Below are 14,970 nucleotides of genomic sequence, written 5' to 3'. Positions count from 1 at the left end.
CCACTGTGCTCTTAGGAACCTTAAGTGCAGCAGAAATTTTTTTGTAACCTTGGCCAGATCTGTGCCTTGCCACAATTCTGTCTCTGAGCTCTTCAGGCAGTTCCTTTGACCTCATGATTCTGATTTGCTCTGACATGCACTGTGAGCTGTAAGGTCTTATATAGACAGGTGTGTGGCTTTCCTATTCAAGTCCAATCAGTATAATCAAACACAGCTGGACTCAAATGAAGGTGTAGAACCATCTCAAGGATGATCAGAAGAAATGGACAGCACCTGAGTTAAATATATGAGTGTCACAGCAAAGGGTCTGAATACTTAGGACCATGTGATATTTCAGTTTTTCTTTTTTAATAAATCTGCAAAAATGTCAACAATTCTGTGTTTTTCTGTCAGTATGGGGTGCTGTGTGTACATTAGGAAAAAAATGAACTTAAATGATTTTAGCAAATAGCTGCAATATAACAAAGAGTGAACAATTTAAGGGGGTCTGAATACTTTCCATCCCCACTGTACATTTTCACACTAAATCTTTCTGCCCTTTGTTGTGTATTCACTTCAGTATGAATGTATGGCTCTGCCCTTTGGCTTCCGCTATGCACCTCCAGTGTTCACCAAGGTGCTGGCTCCTGTGTTGACCTTGCTGTGTCATCATTGTGGGATGACCTCCTGTCATGGGAACAGTTGGCAAAGGCTCTGTCAGATACATCTATTGCTGTCCAGACATTAAAGAGGTGAGTCCTAATTCTCCAGACATCGTTACTGGAACCGACTCATTGCTTGGAATATCTGGATCTGTTCCTGGGAACAACCAGAGTATTGCTTCCTCAGAAAAAGCTTCAGGCTCTCCTATCTGAAGTTGGAACTCTTCAGTCCAGAAGCCGTCTGACTTTTCGATTCTGCATGAGAGAATTGTGACTAAATGTAGCCTCCATTGTAGTGTTCTCTTTTTTTTCCATTTTCACTTTTTTTGGACAGGCCAAAGTCAAGGATGAGGCTATCCCTGGCTTGGTGGCTCAAGAATCCAGCTATGGAGTGAGGGAAGTCCTACTTTAAGTCTTTTGGAAGATTTTCATGATGGACGCTAGCCTCTTGGGCTGGGGGGAAGTGCTTGGCACCTTGTCGGTACATGGGACTTAGTTGTCAGTGGAATCCCATCTCCTAATAAACATCTTGGAGCTTTGGACAAGTTGGCTGTACCTACTGTGCTTGACCAACCTATTAGAGGGTCATCTAATCCGAATTCAGTTGGACAATGCCATGCTGTTTTCATACATCAGTTAGGAACAAGAAGTCTTGCAGGCATAGATAATTGGCAGGCAAATTTCCCCAGCTGGCAGTGTCTAGCCCAAGGATAGTGATCTCTACATCCAGAGATGTTTCAGTATCTGTGTCACAGGTGAGGGATTTGGACTTATTGGCCTCCAGATTCAACAACAAATTGGACAGATTTGTATCCAGGTGCAGGGATCCCTGGGTGGAAGCAGTGGATGCACTGGTGGCTTATTGGGATCAGTACATCTAGAACTTTGACTTTCCTCCCCTGAAACTCCTTCCTCATCTGCTTTGCAGTATGGTGATGGAGGGCATTCTAGTGATCTTAATTGCCTAGTATTGGCCCAGGCATGTGTAGTACAACTTCTAGTGGGCGCACTGTGGGCACTGCCAGAATGTCCATATTTATTGTTCCAAGGGCCAATTCAACATCCTGCTTCTCAGTTCCTGACTTGAAAGGCATTGCTGTTGAAGCTCAGATTCTAAGGGACAGGGGCAACCTCTGAGTCTATGATTCCTACCATGCTTAAGGCTAGGAAATCCACTTCCTGGATGGTTTATAATTGAATGTGTAAGACTTTTTTCACTTTTTGTGAGTCTAGGAGCTTTCACTCAAGGAGTTTCTCCATTGGAGAAAACCACCTTCTTCCTACAGTTGGGTCTTGGCAAATGTTTTGGTCTCAGCACCACTAAAGATCGGGTGTCTGCAGTTTACATTCTGTTTCAGAGACTGTTGGCCTCTCACTCTTCAATTAAGACTTTTGTGCAGGAAATCTCCACTGTGGTTTCCCCATGTCCGTTCCCCTGTCACTCTGTGGAATTTGAATCTGGTTCTCTTTGATTTCAGAAGCTGGTGTTTGAACCGATAGAGACATTCCTTTCTCTACTCTACAATGGTGTTGAAGCTCAGGACTTAAAAATAAATCCTAAAACAGCCTTTGAAATTTACCTTAACTGGTCCATCAAAAAGAAATGCCCCTCTAGTGCTTGAATGTAGTTTGGGCTGTGTAAGTCTGTGTTTTAGCCGCTGCTTCAGATGGGCCTCAGAAAGGTGCCCTAGCTTTTTTTCCACCATCTCTGAGTGAATTAAAGAGATCATCATGCAGTTTTATGATATCAAGGATCAGAGTTCCCCCTTTCTTGTTAAGTCTAACTCCAGTAGACTTTCAGGAACAGACAAACTAATTAAATCCCTAGCAAATACATTCTAAAACCCAACTCTGGGCAAAAAAAAAAGTTTTCCCATGCACGGGGCAACTACTTGTTTTTGTCTAGGGGATAGGGAGATATACTTACCTAATCCTCTGATACTCTCAGCACAAGACTGGTCCCTGTGGCTTCTGCCCCTCTGCGGTCTTGTATGGTGGAGTATTCCTGACGTCATCATGCCCACAGACCTACTCTGGACACGAGAATGTCAGGAGCACTCCACTGCTGGATCATGGGTGTTGGAAGGCAACATGGTCTAATGTCATATTTCTGAAGCTTCTCTGTCAATGTTACTGCGTTTATTGGTAACAGTGTTTTGGTATTATCCAGAGTTTTAATCGGATCTGTCATAGATCTGTTGCATATCTTTTTCCTATTCCCAAAGATCAGCAGTGCTGATACTTGGAGTTCCATGGCTTTAAAGAGTAAAGGTCTGACGTTCTTGCTGGTTGATACCAGGTCTGGAATGTAAAAAGTTGCACATCAAAGCTTTGTAGCATATCAGGCCTCCATCCAGGTTGAACAGTGCTTGGCTCCGGATAGTCTGATGCAAGCAAGCTTGAAAGGGACCATAGCTGACAAGATGATTGATGAATGTCCTGCTACAGAAGATCAACAGATCAAAGGCTTCAAAGATTGACCAGGAAACATAGACATGGACAGTGCTGCCCCTAGAGGCCAATACAGTAGGATGGACAGTAATATAATATATTGAGGAGGGCTGCCCCACAAGTACTGTGATTCATCAAAAGTCTAGATGGGATGGCAATGGGGTTGGGTCTGGATGGTGTATGATTGAAGTATAAAACGACTGAATGAGTCAGCGAGCCTCCTCCTCTACCCTTTTTTGCTAATGGCTCTTGCCTGATGGTTCTGAGCCTCATGGCTATCCCTCTTTTGCCATCTGAGCCCAGCTGACGAAACAAAACCTAGAGGAAAGCATTGTGATAAGTATCTTTGATATTCTTGTATTATATGTTCTGGTGTTATATGCTTTGTATTATCTTTCTTTAGTATTTTCATGTTAGCGTTTTCCTATTTTATTGGGAAATAAATAAGACTTTGTTTTATTAAGCTGTGTGCTTGGTTTCATAGCTAACCTTGTATTATAGTGATATGGGCGGCACAGTGGTGTAGTGGGTAGCACTTTCGCCTAGCAGTAAGAAGGGTCACTGGTTCGAATCCCAACCATGACACTACCTGCCTGGAGTTTGCATGTTCTCCCTGTGCCTGCGTGGGTTTCCTCCGGGTACTCCGGTTTCCTCCCACACTCCAAAGACATGCTGGTAGGTTAATTGGATCCTGTCTAAATTGTCCCTAGTATGTATGAGTGTGAGTTAGGGACCTTAGATTGTAAGCTCCTTGAGGGTAGGGACTGATGTGAATGTACAATGTATATGTAAAGCGCTGTGTAAATTGACGGCGCTATATAAGTACCTGAAATAAATAAAATAATAAATATCAACAGTAACATGTGATCAGAGTTTTGATAGACTAGCTAACTAGGGGAACAGACATGTTAATACATACAAGTTAATACTTATATGCAATAAATAGAGGGAATCCATAACCACCCTCGAATAATATTTATTGTAACCAAAGTTTTGGTTGGAGTTAGGTTAACATTGGCTGATTTCAAGGAATGGGATGGCTAGAAGACTGGGTAAAAGTGGGTATAAAGCTGTAGCTGCACTTTATGCAAGGAAATCATTAAAAGCGAACATCCCTCAGACATAATGAATGTTGTATTACTGGTATAATCTATTCTTAGTAGAAAAAGAGCATAATCTATACAACAATAAACTTGATGCTAAATGCTGCTGTTCACTTATTCTTACGTTGCTCTAAGATGAACAAATACCGTTCATTTTTTTTGCTGCTTATTTAATTTATTCAGCCTTTCTATGCAGTCTTATGTTTAATAATGTACTGAATTTATCCATTGTATCTTAACTGAGCGGCACATTTATTGAAAGCTGCATTTCTATGATTTAGCTCGTAAATGCTGAAACCTAGTTATTATCTTCCTGGTGCTGTCTGGAAATTAGATTTCTGAAGCTCATTCCGTTCTACTACACAAAAAAGCAAAATCAATAGGCAGAAATGAAATCTGTTGCAGGAAGAATAAACGGCTCTCTTTTCTATTTACCTTTATGAAGGATGAGCAGCTGCGTGATTACCAAGCTGATGTACTGAAGAAGGACGTTTCATCTTTGCGTGTGGAAGGTAAGAAATGCGGCACAGGTTAGAAATACGGGCTTTCCTTGCTAAACTGTTATTAGTAAATCTAGTTGTTTTTACTCACTCCTGTTTCAAAGGGTATCTTATTTGTGAAGACACAGACAGGGCATGTGAAATTAGAGCAAAGCTGAACCTGGACCCACTTTGTGCATTGTGCTTTTCTAAATCTGTTCTTTATATCTAACTATAGATGCCACCAGCCTTATCATCTCTTTCCTAAAAGTAGCAAGTCTCATTTTAGTGGCTGGACCAGTAAAATATAGCCCAGGAGGCAACCCTATGTGTAACAGAGTTGCTTGCTTTTTGACTCTTGATTGTAATTGTAGAACGTATAAAGAAATACAATAGGGAATAAGAGTGCTAGTGTGGATTTACTAAAGAAACAGAGACTGTTTCCTTGGTAAAGTAAATGTTCACTTAGCTTAACCTCCCTGCCGGTCTGATTATGTCAGTATTTTTGAATTTCAAAGCGGTACATTGTTTTGCTTGGAACAGTAAACAGAGCTTATATAGTGAAATACAGTATTTTCAATTCCATCCGACTGTTTCGATGTTGAACTATAAAAGCAGCGGTGTTCTATCAGATCTGCAGACCTCTGAGATCAGTCTCAATTCAACATCAAAAAAGTATCACGTATTTCTAAATACTGTATTTTAGTATATAAGCTCAGTTTATTGTTACAAATAAGTGTGAAATACAAAACTCCAGTGGGTATAATAAGATATCCACTTGCCGCCTTCTCATTATTTCTGTACTGTGGACGAGTGCGAGGTGTAGCAAGATGGCGGCTATGGAGCATCACTTCTGTTACAAGATATGACGGGTCGCCTAATCTGAGGGAACACCAGCCGGAAGACACAGCGGGAGGACATCAAGGATCACAGGGACAAGGTAAGTATCACTACAGTGTAATCCCGAGTGTGGTTTGGGGTTATCACTTTTGGTACTGAAAATAACCCCGAACTACACTCGGGATTACCGCCAGGAAGGTTAAAGCATTTAGGTCCAGGGGTAGCTGAAACCTTTGTGACCAGGCCAAATTTTGAAGTTTAGTTATGCAACGGCTTACCCAACAATAACTATTTTTTTTTTTTTTTAATAGTCTTTATTTACATTTTTTGCAGAAGGACAATGACAATAAAAAAGCACGTGTATTCGTAAGTCAACAGAATATTAGAATAGATCGGCTTCTAGGTTTGAGCCTAGGTTCACATGCGATTTGACATGCCAAATCAGCGCCTATTGCCGGCAATGGCACTGTTTGAATCGGTGCGACACAGATTACTAAAAGTAGTTTCTGTACTACTTTTGGCGACTTCGGGGTGTGATTTGTATGGACATCTGTGCAGCAACCCGCACAGATGTCTCTAAAATTGCCCCCGAAGTCGGGACTGACATGCGGGTATGAAATTTGAATCCTGCTGTCAGTGTGAACGTGGTCTTATTGTAAAAGCTTAATTGAACAAGCTAAAGTTAGAAGCTGATTACTATGCACAGCTGCACCTTATTCTGTGTGCACCAGTTTTAGTAAATCCCCATAAGGCTACTTTCACACTGGGGCAGGCGGGCATCCGCGGTAAAGCGGCGCTATTTTTAGCACCGCTTTACCGTAGTTTTAGCAGCGCTATTCAGCCACTAGCGGGGCGGTTTTAACCCCCACTAGTGGCCGAAAAAGGGTTACAGCGACGCTTTGCCGGGGCTTGGCGGCGCTGCCCCATTGTTTTCAATGGGCAGGGGCGCAGTAGGAGTGGTGTATACACCGCTCCTACATCGCTGCAAAGATGCGGCTTGCAGGACTTTTTTTACTGTCCTGCAAGCGCTCCGCTATTGCAGCCAGTCTCATTCTCTATTATGACATCCTTTTTTACATGTATGTTCTAATATTCTGTTGACTTATGCATGCTGAAGTAATTGGTACAATAAATATTATTCGAGGGTGGTTACGGATTCCCTCTATATATTGCATATATGTATTAACTTGTCTATTCCCCTAGTTAGCTAGTCTATTAAAACTCTGATCACATGTTACTGTTGATATCACAATAATACAAGGTTAGCTATGAAACCAAGCACACTGCTTAATAAAACAACGTCTTATTTATTTCCCAAGAAAGTAGGAAAACGCTAACATGAAAATGCTAAAGAAACATATTACAAAGCATATAACAACAGAACATATAATACAAGAACATCAAAGATACTTATCGCATGGTCTCCTCGGCTGGGCCCAAAATGGTAGAGAGGGAGCTGTGCGGCTCAGAGAGCCACCAAGCTTGAGCCAAGAGCGAAAAGGGTAGAGAGGGGAAGCTCTCTGACTCGTTCAGTCCTTTTATACTTCAATCATACACCATCCAGACCCAACCCCATTGCCATCCCATCTAGACTTTTGACGAATCACAGTACTTATGGGGCAGTCCTCCTCAATATATTATATTACTGTCCGTCCTGCTGCATTGGCCTCTAGGGACAGCATTGTCCATGTCTATGTATCCTGGTCAATCTTCAATGCCTTTAATCTTCTGTAGCAGGACATTCATCAATCATCTTTTCAGCTATGGTCCTTTTGAAGCTCGCATAGCGTTATAACACTAGACGGATAAGGATAGCTTTTGTTCAGCCTTGAGGGAGGCCTGATCTCTTCTTTCAGATATGCTACAAAGCTTTGATGTGCAACCTGTTACATTCCAGACCACCCCCAAGAAAGCAAAGGCTTGGTTGTATCAACCAGAAAGAAACTCCAGAAACATGATATTAAATCATATTGCCTTCCAGCACATACACATGCTTTATTATTGTCATTGTTCTTCTGCAAAAAGTTTTAATACATTTCCCCCAGTATGTCTTCAAAATATCACAGTCTGAGTATACGATGTTGATGTAGATTACAGGTCCTTGGGGATTGTCTACATGTACAGCCAGTAAAATGTCCAGTCCTTTCTTTGCAAGGCATATGGTCAGAGGAATAGCAGGAAATACAGATCGGGATAGAAAAAGGCAGGGAGGGAAGGGAAAGAGGGAAGAAAAAAAAAAAAAGGGGGGTAATGTACAGGAGTATGTCTACCAGTGGCGGCTGGTGAAGTTTTAGGATGGGGAGGCGCCAGACCCCGCCCTTCCTTGTTGACCCCTCCCACTTGGTGAAAATGGGCGTGGTTTCAGCGAAATAGTGGGCGTGGCTTTAAGGTGGTGTGGTTAGTGTCTGAGATGAACGAGGGATGGAGGGAGAGGGAGGGACAGCAGGCCCAGATCCTACACAACAATAGAAATATGTGTATTCTAGAAATTTTAACAATCAGCAGATAAAGATACTCCAAACACCTGGTGTTAGCACTTCAATCATCCCGGCGCTATGGTTGTTGTGGTGTCAGGATGATTGAAGCGCATTATTTCTATTGTTATATTGTAATATAAAATGAAATCATTCAACTCACCATAATGCAGAATCAGTGGGAGCCCTGAGCGTGACACTAGCCACGTCACCTGCCATCAGGTGTCACCAGTGGAGTCCCTCCTTACATGCAGCCTGTGTCACATCAAATGCAGCTTGTGTCACATCAAATGCACCCTGCCTGTGTCCCTGTGTCCAGCCTGTGTCCCATGAAATGCACCCAGCCTGTGTCTCCCTGTGTCCAGCCTGTGTCCCATGAAATGCACCCAGCCTGTGTCCAGCCTGTGTCCCATGAAATGCACCCAGCCTATGTCCAGCCTGTGTCACATGAAATGCAGCCAGCCCGTGTCCCTGTGTCCCATTAAATGCAGCCAGCCTGTGTCCCTGTGTCAAGCCTGTGTCCCATGAAATGCAGCCAGCCTGTGTCCAGCCTGTGTCCCATGAAATGCAGCCAGCCTGTGTCCAGCCTGTGTCACATGAAATGCAACCAGCCTGTGTCCCTGTGTCCAGCCTGTGTCCCATGAAATGAAGCCAGCCTGTGTCCCTGTGTCCTGCCTGTGTCCCATGAAATGCAGCCAGCCTGTGTCCAGCCTGTGTCACATTAAATGCAGCCAGCCTGTGTCCCTGTGTCCAGCCTGTGTCACATGAAATGCAGCCAGCCTGTGTCACATGAAATGCAGCTAGCCTGTGTCCCATGAAATGCAGCCAGCCTGTGTCCCTGTGTCCAGCCTGTGTCCCATGAAATGAACCCAGCCTGTGTCTCCCTGTGTCCAGCCTGTGTCCCATGAAATGCACCCAGCCTGTGTCCCATGAAATGCACCCAGCCTGTGTCCCATGAAATGCAGCCAGCCTGTGTCCCAATAAATGCAGCCAGCCTGTGTCCCTGTGTCCAGCCTGTGTCCCATGAAATGCAGCCAGCCTGTGTCCCTGTATCCAGCCTGTGTCCCATGAAATGCAGCCAGCCTGTGTCCAGCCTGTGTCACATGAAATGCAGCCAGCCTGTGTCACATGAAATGCAGCCAGCCTGTGTCCAGCCTGTGTCCCATGAAATGCAGCCAGCCTGTGTCCCTGTATCCAGCCTGTGTCACATGAAATGCAGCCAGCCTGTGTCCCTGTGTCCAGCCTGTGTCACATGAAATCTAGCCAGCCTGTGTCCCTGTGTCCTGCCTGTGTCCCATGAAATGCAGCCAGCCTGTGTCCCTGTGTCCAGCCTGTGTCACATGAAATGCAGCCAGCCTGTGTCACATGAAATGCAGCCAGCCTGTGTCCAGCCTGTGTCCCATGAAATGCAGCCAGCCTGTTTCCCTGTGTCCAGCCTGTGTCCCATGAAATGAACCCAGCCTGTGTCTCCCTGTGTCCAGCCTGTGTCCCATGAAATGCACCCAGCCTGTGTCCCATGAAATGCAGCCAGCCTGTGTCCCTGTGTCCCATGAAATGCAGCCAGCCTGTGTCCCTGTGTCCAGCCTGTGTCCCATGAAATGCAGCCAGCCTGTGTCCCATGAAATGCAGCCAGCCTTTGTCCCTGTATCCAGCCTGTGTCACATGAAATGCAGCCAGCCTGTGTCCCTGTGTCCAGCCTGTGTCACATGAAATGCAGCCAGCCTGTGTCCCTGTGTCCCATGAAATGCAGCCAGCCTGTGTCCCTGTGTCCAGCCTGTGTCCCATGAAATGCAGCCAGCCTGTGTCCCTGTGTCCAGCCTGTGTCCCATGAAATGCAGCCAGCCTGTGTCCAGCCTGTGTCACATGAAATGCAGCCAGCCTGTGTCCCTGTGTCCAGCATGTGTCCCTGTGTCCAGCCTGTGTCACATGAAATGCAGCCAGCCTGTGTCACATGAAATGCAGCCAGCCTGTGTGCTTGTGTCCCTGTGTCCCATGAAATGCAGCCAGCCTGTGTCCCTGTGTCCAGCCTGTGTCCCATGAAATGCAGCCAGCCTGTGTCCAGCCTGTGTCCCTGTGTCCAGCCTGTGTACTTACTTTGCTGTGGTGTTCTCTCCTGCGATGTCTCCTTCCACTGGCAGTGGCGATTCCGCTCCTCATACTTCCTGTTTACGCTGTCCCGGGCGCAATGGGAGAGAGAAAACAAAAAGTGACATCAAACTCGGATGTCAACCAAACCGCCCGGCCGTAGTAATACACATTACTAGCGCCGGGCAGACGCTATTTGGCGCTTTCGGAAAGCACTGCAAGGCGGGCTAAACACCCGCAAATGCAGCGCCACATCTGCAATCTCGTGATTGCATAGATGTGGTGCTTCCCATAAGTGCACTGTGTCCGGCGTCGCACTGTGTCCGGCGTCCGAACACAGTGCACTTAAGGACCTTTTTCTGCACTTTTTTTTTAACGGGCCAGCTTTAAAAAAAATTTTTTTTTCTTGACATTTTGTTTTTTGTCTGCCTGAAGTGGGGGGCGGCGCCCATGCGCCCCCTATGGACGGGCCGCCACTGATGTCTACTTTGGAATATGGGAGGATTATAATCTGGGCACAGGAAAAAGAAAGCGTGCTAAGACTCATTGTTCGAGGAAAGATCTATATTCTGGAGAGCATGTGTATTCCACCTAGTAAAACCAAGTGCGCCTAAATTTTTCTTCATGGTACTTTAAAGAAGCTGTAAGGTTTATCATGTGTTCTATATCATTTTCTCTGATATACCACATGGCCAGGGTAGGGGTGAATCTTGACTCCAGAGAGCTGAGATGCAAGTCCTGGTGGCGTTAAGAAAATAAGAAGACGGACCATGAAGAAGTGCTTATCCTTGTTTCTGGAAAGTAGAAAGGCAGCTGGGTTTTGACCAAAGTCTGCATTTGTCAGTTTTTTTTTATGATTTCATCAGCGTTTGTCCCGAAGGGTTTCAGTCTACTGCAAGACCAGAAAATGTGGAGTGTACCATCCTCTCCTCCACATCTCCAGTGTAAACAAGAGGTTTGTGGGTAAATTTTATGAAGCACTACCGGCAGCTTGTACTATCTCGTCAAGATCTTATATACTGACTCATATGCCCTGTACACATGAGCGGACTTTTCGACCGGACTGGTCCGACGGACTGAATCCAGTGGACAATCCGACCGTGTGCGGGCTTCATCGGACCTTCAGTGAACTGTTTCTGTCAAAAATCTGATGGACTTTAGATTTGGAACATGCTTCAAATCTTTACGTCGGAACTATGCCAGACCCAGTTCCTACCGAAAAATCCGCTCGTCTGTATGCTAGTCCGACGGACAAAAACCGACGCTAGGGCAGCTATTGGCTACTGGCTATGAACTTCCTTATTTTAGTCCGGTCGTACGTCATCACGTACGAATCCGTCGGACTTTGGTGTGAGGCAAATCCGTTCGTTAGGAAGTCCGTCGGAAGTCCATCAAAAGTCCGTCGAAAGTCCGTCGGAAAGACTGTCGGACCTTTGTTACCGAAAAGTCTGCCCGTGTATACTCAGCATTAGAATCTGCTGGCTATGGAAGAGTAATAGGAGAAGTATAAAATGTTGCCTCTTTCTTCGGGCATGAATAAAACATTCAGGTCCCCTTTCCTATTTAAAGAGGAAGTAAAGTCCCATTTTTTTTTCTTTTTCTGACCTGTAAAAGGAAAGGCATATCTTGCTAATACAGTATGCATCACATACTAGCACAATATGTTAAATTTACCTGCAAACGAAGCCCTTGTCGCCCCCACTGGAGGCTGCATCCATTTTAGCCCTTCTTCCTTCTGGGTCTGCGGACTCTGGGTGTGTGACCGGCTGGAGTCACGTATGGTCACTCCCGCGCATGCGTGCGGGAGCTGCCGGTCACCGCACAGGCTTCGGAAGAAACAGCACTTCCTTCAGAGCACATGTGCAAATGACATAATCGGCTGCATATACAGTAAATATCTCCTAAATGGTGTATGTTTAGGCGATATTTACAGTACCTATAGGTAAGCCTGTAATAAGGCTTACCTATAGGTACAATATATGCAAGCGACTTTACTTCCTCTTTAAGTAAGAAAGGAGGTGAGTAAGCGTCTGGAGGCTGTATTAATAGTTTATAGGATTGGGAGATGGAATGATTAGGCAGTTGTGACTCTAAGCACAACCTTTCAAACATGGTGGGTTTTAAAGTGGATAGGCCTTGTTTGTGTGCAGCAGAGAGGTAGTGCAGGAGTTGATAAAAATACAGGCTGTTCCTGAATGGCTAAGATGCCGTACACGCCGTTCTTTCTCTTTCCGGCAGCAGAAGGGAAGTCACTTGTACCCCTGCATGGAGACAACGCAGCTTACTGTATGTAGCTCAAGCTACTAGAGTCTATTACAGCATCCCCAGTGGCCAGACCTTTCACATTTGTTTGATCTAAACTGACCCAAACAAACTATGTAAAGACAGAGGAAACCTAGAGTTCTCTTTTAAGGTAACATTGAGCTGAATGGTCAGCTAACCAGCATCTGCTAACTTTATTTTTCTGTAGACCATTTCTATTGAATGCTGTTCTTGTTGGTAGTGTAGTCTAAGCTTATAATTTGATACAAAACTAATTTAACGTTATAGATTTGTCTGTTTTTATTTTCACAAAGGGATGCTTTAACAAACATTGCAGCATGTATTTCATGAATGGTAGGAAAGCGTTGCATGTTTTTTCAGTTGTTTTAAATGGACACAGGAAAAAGAACACCTTTCCATAAATCCCTATGGAAGTAATTACATTAGCAGAATATATAAAGAAGGACTACTTGCTAGCGGTATGATTGATTGGAGCAACCATTCTCAACCAGGGTTCCATGGAACCTTATGGTTCCTCCAGAGGTTGCTAGGGGTTCCTTGAGCTGTGGCTGATTGATCTCCCATTTGATAGTAGCTGTATAGTTCCAGGGCCAATACCACTTGGCAGAGACCAATGATCTTTGTATGAGCTGTCTGTAAGGCATTCAGACCACCACTGTAAGGGTTGCATTTTTCCTATTGATCCCCAAGTAAGGGAGATTTTTTTGTCAATGATGCCCCATGAATTGGTTTTAGTAAGAGTTCCCCAAGAAAATTATTCTAGGGGTTCCACTGGGGTGAAAAGATTGAGACAGGCTAAATTGGAGCATCTCTTTGTCAGGATTTAGCCTGCAGTTTTCATGCCTGTGTAATTATTACCTCCTTCTTGGCTTCTGTGCTCATCGATAGGTGTCACATGCTGTTCTCTGGTCTTATACAGATAAGTATTGGGACGCCTGCCTTTATACGCACATGCAACTTTAATGGCATCCTAGTTAAGTCTGCAGGGTTCAATATTGAGTTGGCCCACCCTTTGCAGCTATAACAGCTTCAACTCTTCTGGGAAGGCCGTCCACAAGGTTTAGGAGTGCGTCTATGGGAATGTTTGACCATTCTTCCAGAAGCGCATTTGTGAGGTCAGGCACTCACAAGAAGGCCTGGCTGGCAGTCTAATTCATCCCAAAGGTGTTCTATCGGGTTTAGGTCAGGATTCTGTGCAAGTCAGTCAAGTTCTTCCACCCCAAACACACTAATCCATATCTTTATGGACCTTGCTTTGTGCACTGGTGCGCAGTCCTGTTGGAACAGGAAGAGGCCATCCCCAAACTGTTCCCACAAAGTTGGGAGCATGAAATTGGCCAAAATGTCTTGGTTTGCTGACACCTTAAGAGTTCCCTTCACTGGAACTGAGGAGCCAAGCCCAACCTCTGAAACACAACCCCACACCATAATCCCCCCTCCACCAAATGATTTGGACCAGTGCACAAAGCAAGGTCCATAAATACATGGATGAGCGAGTTTCGTACGTCATCCAGCCTGTTCCTGTAACCCGTGCTGTCACTGACTACAGCAGGATTTTGTCAGCAGGTCCTAGCCAATGATTTATGGCTGATACCTGCTGATTGACTGTAGCCAATCGCAGCAGAAACACACAGGGCTCTGTAAACATATCAGCTAAAAAAACAGCCAGATCTGTTACTAAAAGCAGCACACATTACACTTGTTGGGCACAGAGGTAACCCCTCGATTGCCCCTTGATGTAAACCCCTTCCCAGGGTCATTAACCACTTGCCTTCTGCCCTATATCAGTTTTACTGCTACATGGCAGCAGCTGTGCGTTAGATCATGTATACACTGTATATGTGATCCCTCACTTCCATGTAGGGGGTGCGCATGCGCACTGCCGGTGGCTCGCTTCCACTGTGATTACACACAGCTGAAGCCGATCGACTGGTACTCAACGTCCACCGGCACCCGCCGATCGTCAGATAGAGAGACAGAACTGCAATCTGCCCATGTAAATAATGCAGATTGTCATTATGACAGGAGGGAAGGGATGGAGTTTGTGTCCCTGCAAAGCAGGGAACTAGGATCTGTGTCTTCCCCTAGTAAAAGCACCTCAAACAGTTCACATAAACACAGTTTAGGGACACAGTTAACCCTTTGATCGCCCCTGATGTTAACGTGTTTGTTAACCCCCCCCCCAAAAAAAAATCTGATCCTTTTCTCTTAAAGCATGTTATACAGCACAGTGCTTGTGCTGTGTCATTTGTCCCCCTGTATACCATAAAAAACCTGGCTGATCCTGCCTCGCTGTACCCCTCCCCCCTGCAAACAGACCACAATAATCATGGCTGCTAAGCCCCCGATACTGTGGTCTGTTTGCGTGATTCCATCAGCCGCAGCTCTCCCTGTCTGTGTCCTCTGTCCTCCTTCCCCCTCCCCTCCCTGCTCGTACCTGGGACGCCCCCCCGCTCCTGCTCCTCTCTTACCTATCATAAATCTTCTTTTACCCTTTCTATCATTAGAACATCTGTCCCTGTGTCTGTGTAATGTAAAAATGCAGCCGAATTGTACCTGTATAAACGGCTCCCGGCTGATCGTCGTCTCTCTCTCCTCTCTCCCCTGCCTCCCC

At 45.1% G+C, this 14,970-nt stretch overlaps 1 protein-coding gene across 1 annotated transcript in view; it reads left to right on the top strand.

Moving 5' to 3' along the window:
- Positions 1 to 14,970, top strand: part of HORMAD1 (HORMA domain containing 1) — a 106,008-nt gene that overhangs the window by 56,916 nt on the left and 34,122 nt on the right. The window contains exon 10 of the mRNA XM_073609642.1: positions 4,641 to 4,707. Coding sequence (XP_073465743.1) covers positions 4,641 to 4,707 — 67 coding nt within the window. The remainder of the gene's footprint in view (positions 1 to 4,640; positions 4,708 to 14,970) is intronic.

This window comes from Aquarana catesbeiana, linkage group LG13 (genome assembly GCF_042186555.1).
Source record: "Aquarana catesbeiana isolate 2022-GZ linkage group LG13, ASM4218655v1, whole genome shotgun sequence".
Lineage (NCBI taxonomy): Eukaryota > Metazoa > Chordata > Amphibia > Anura > Ranidae > Aquarana > Aquarana catesbeiana.
This window is presented reverse-complemented; position numbering and strand designations above follow the sequence as displayed.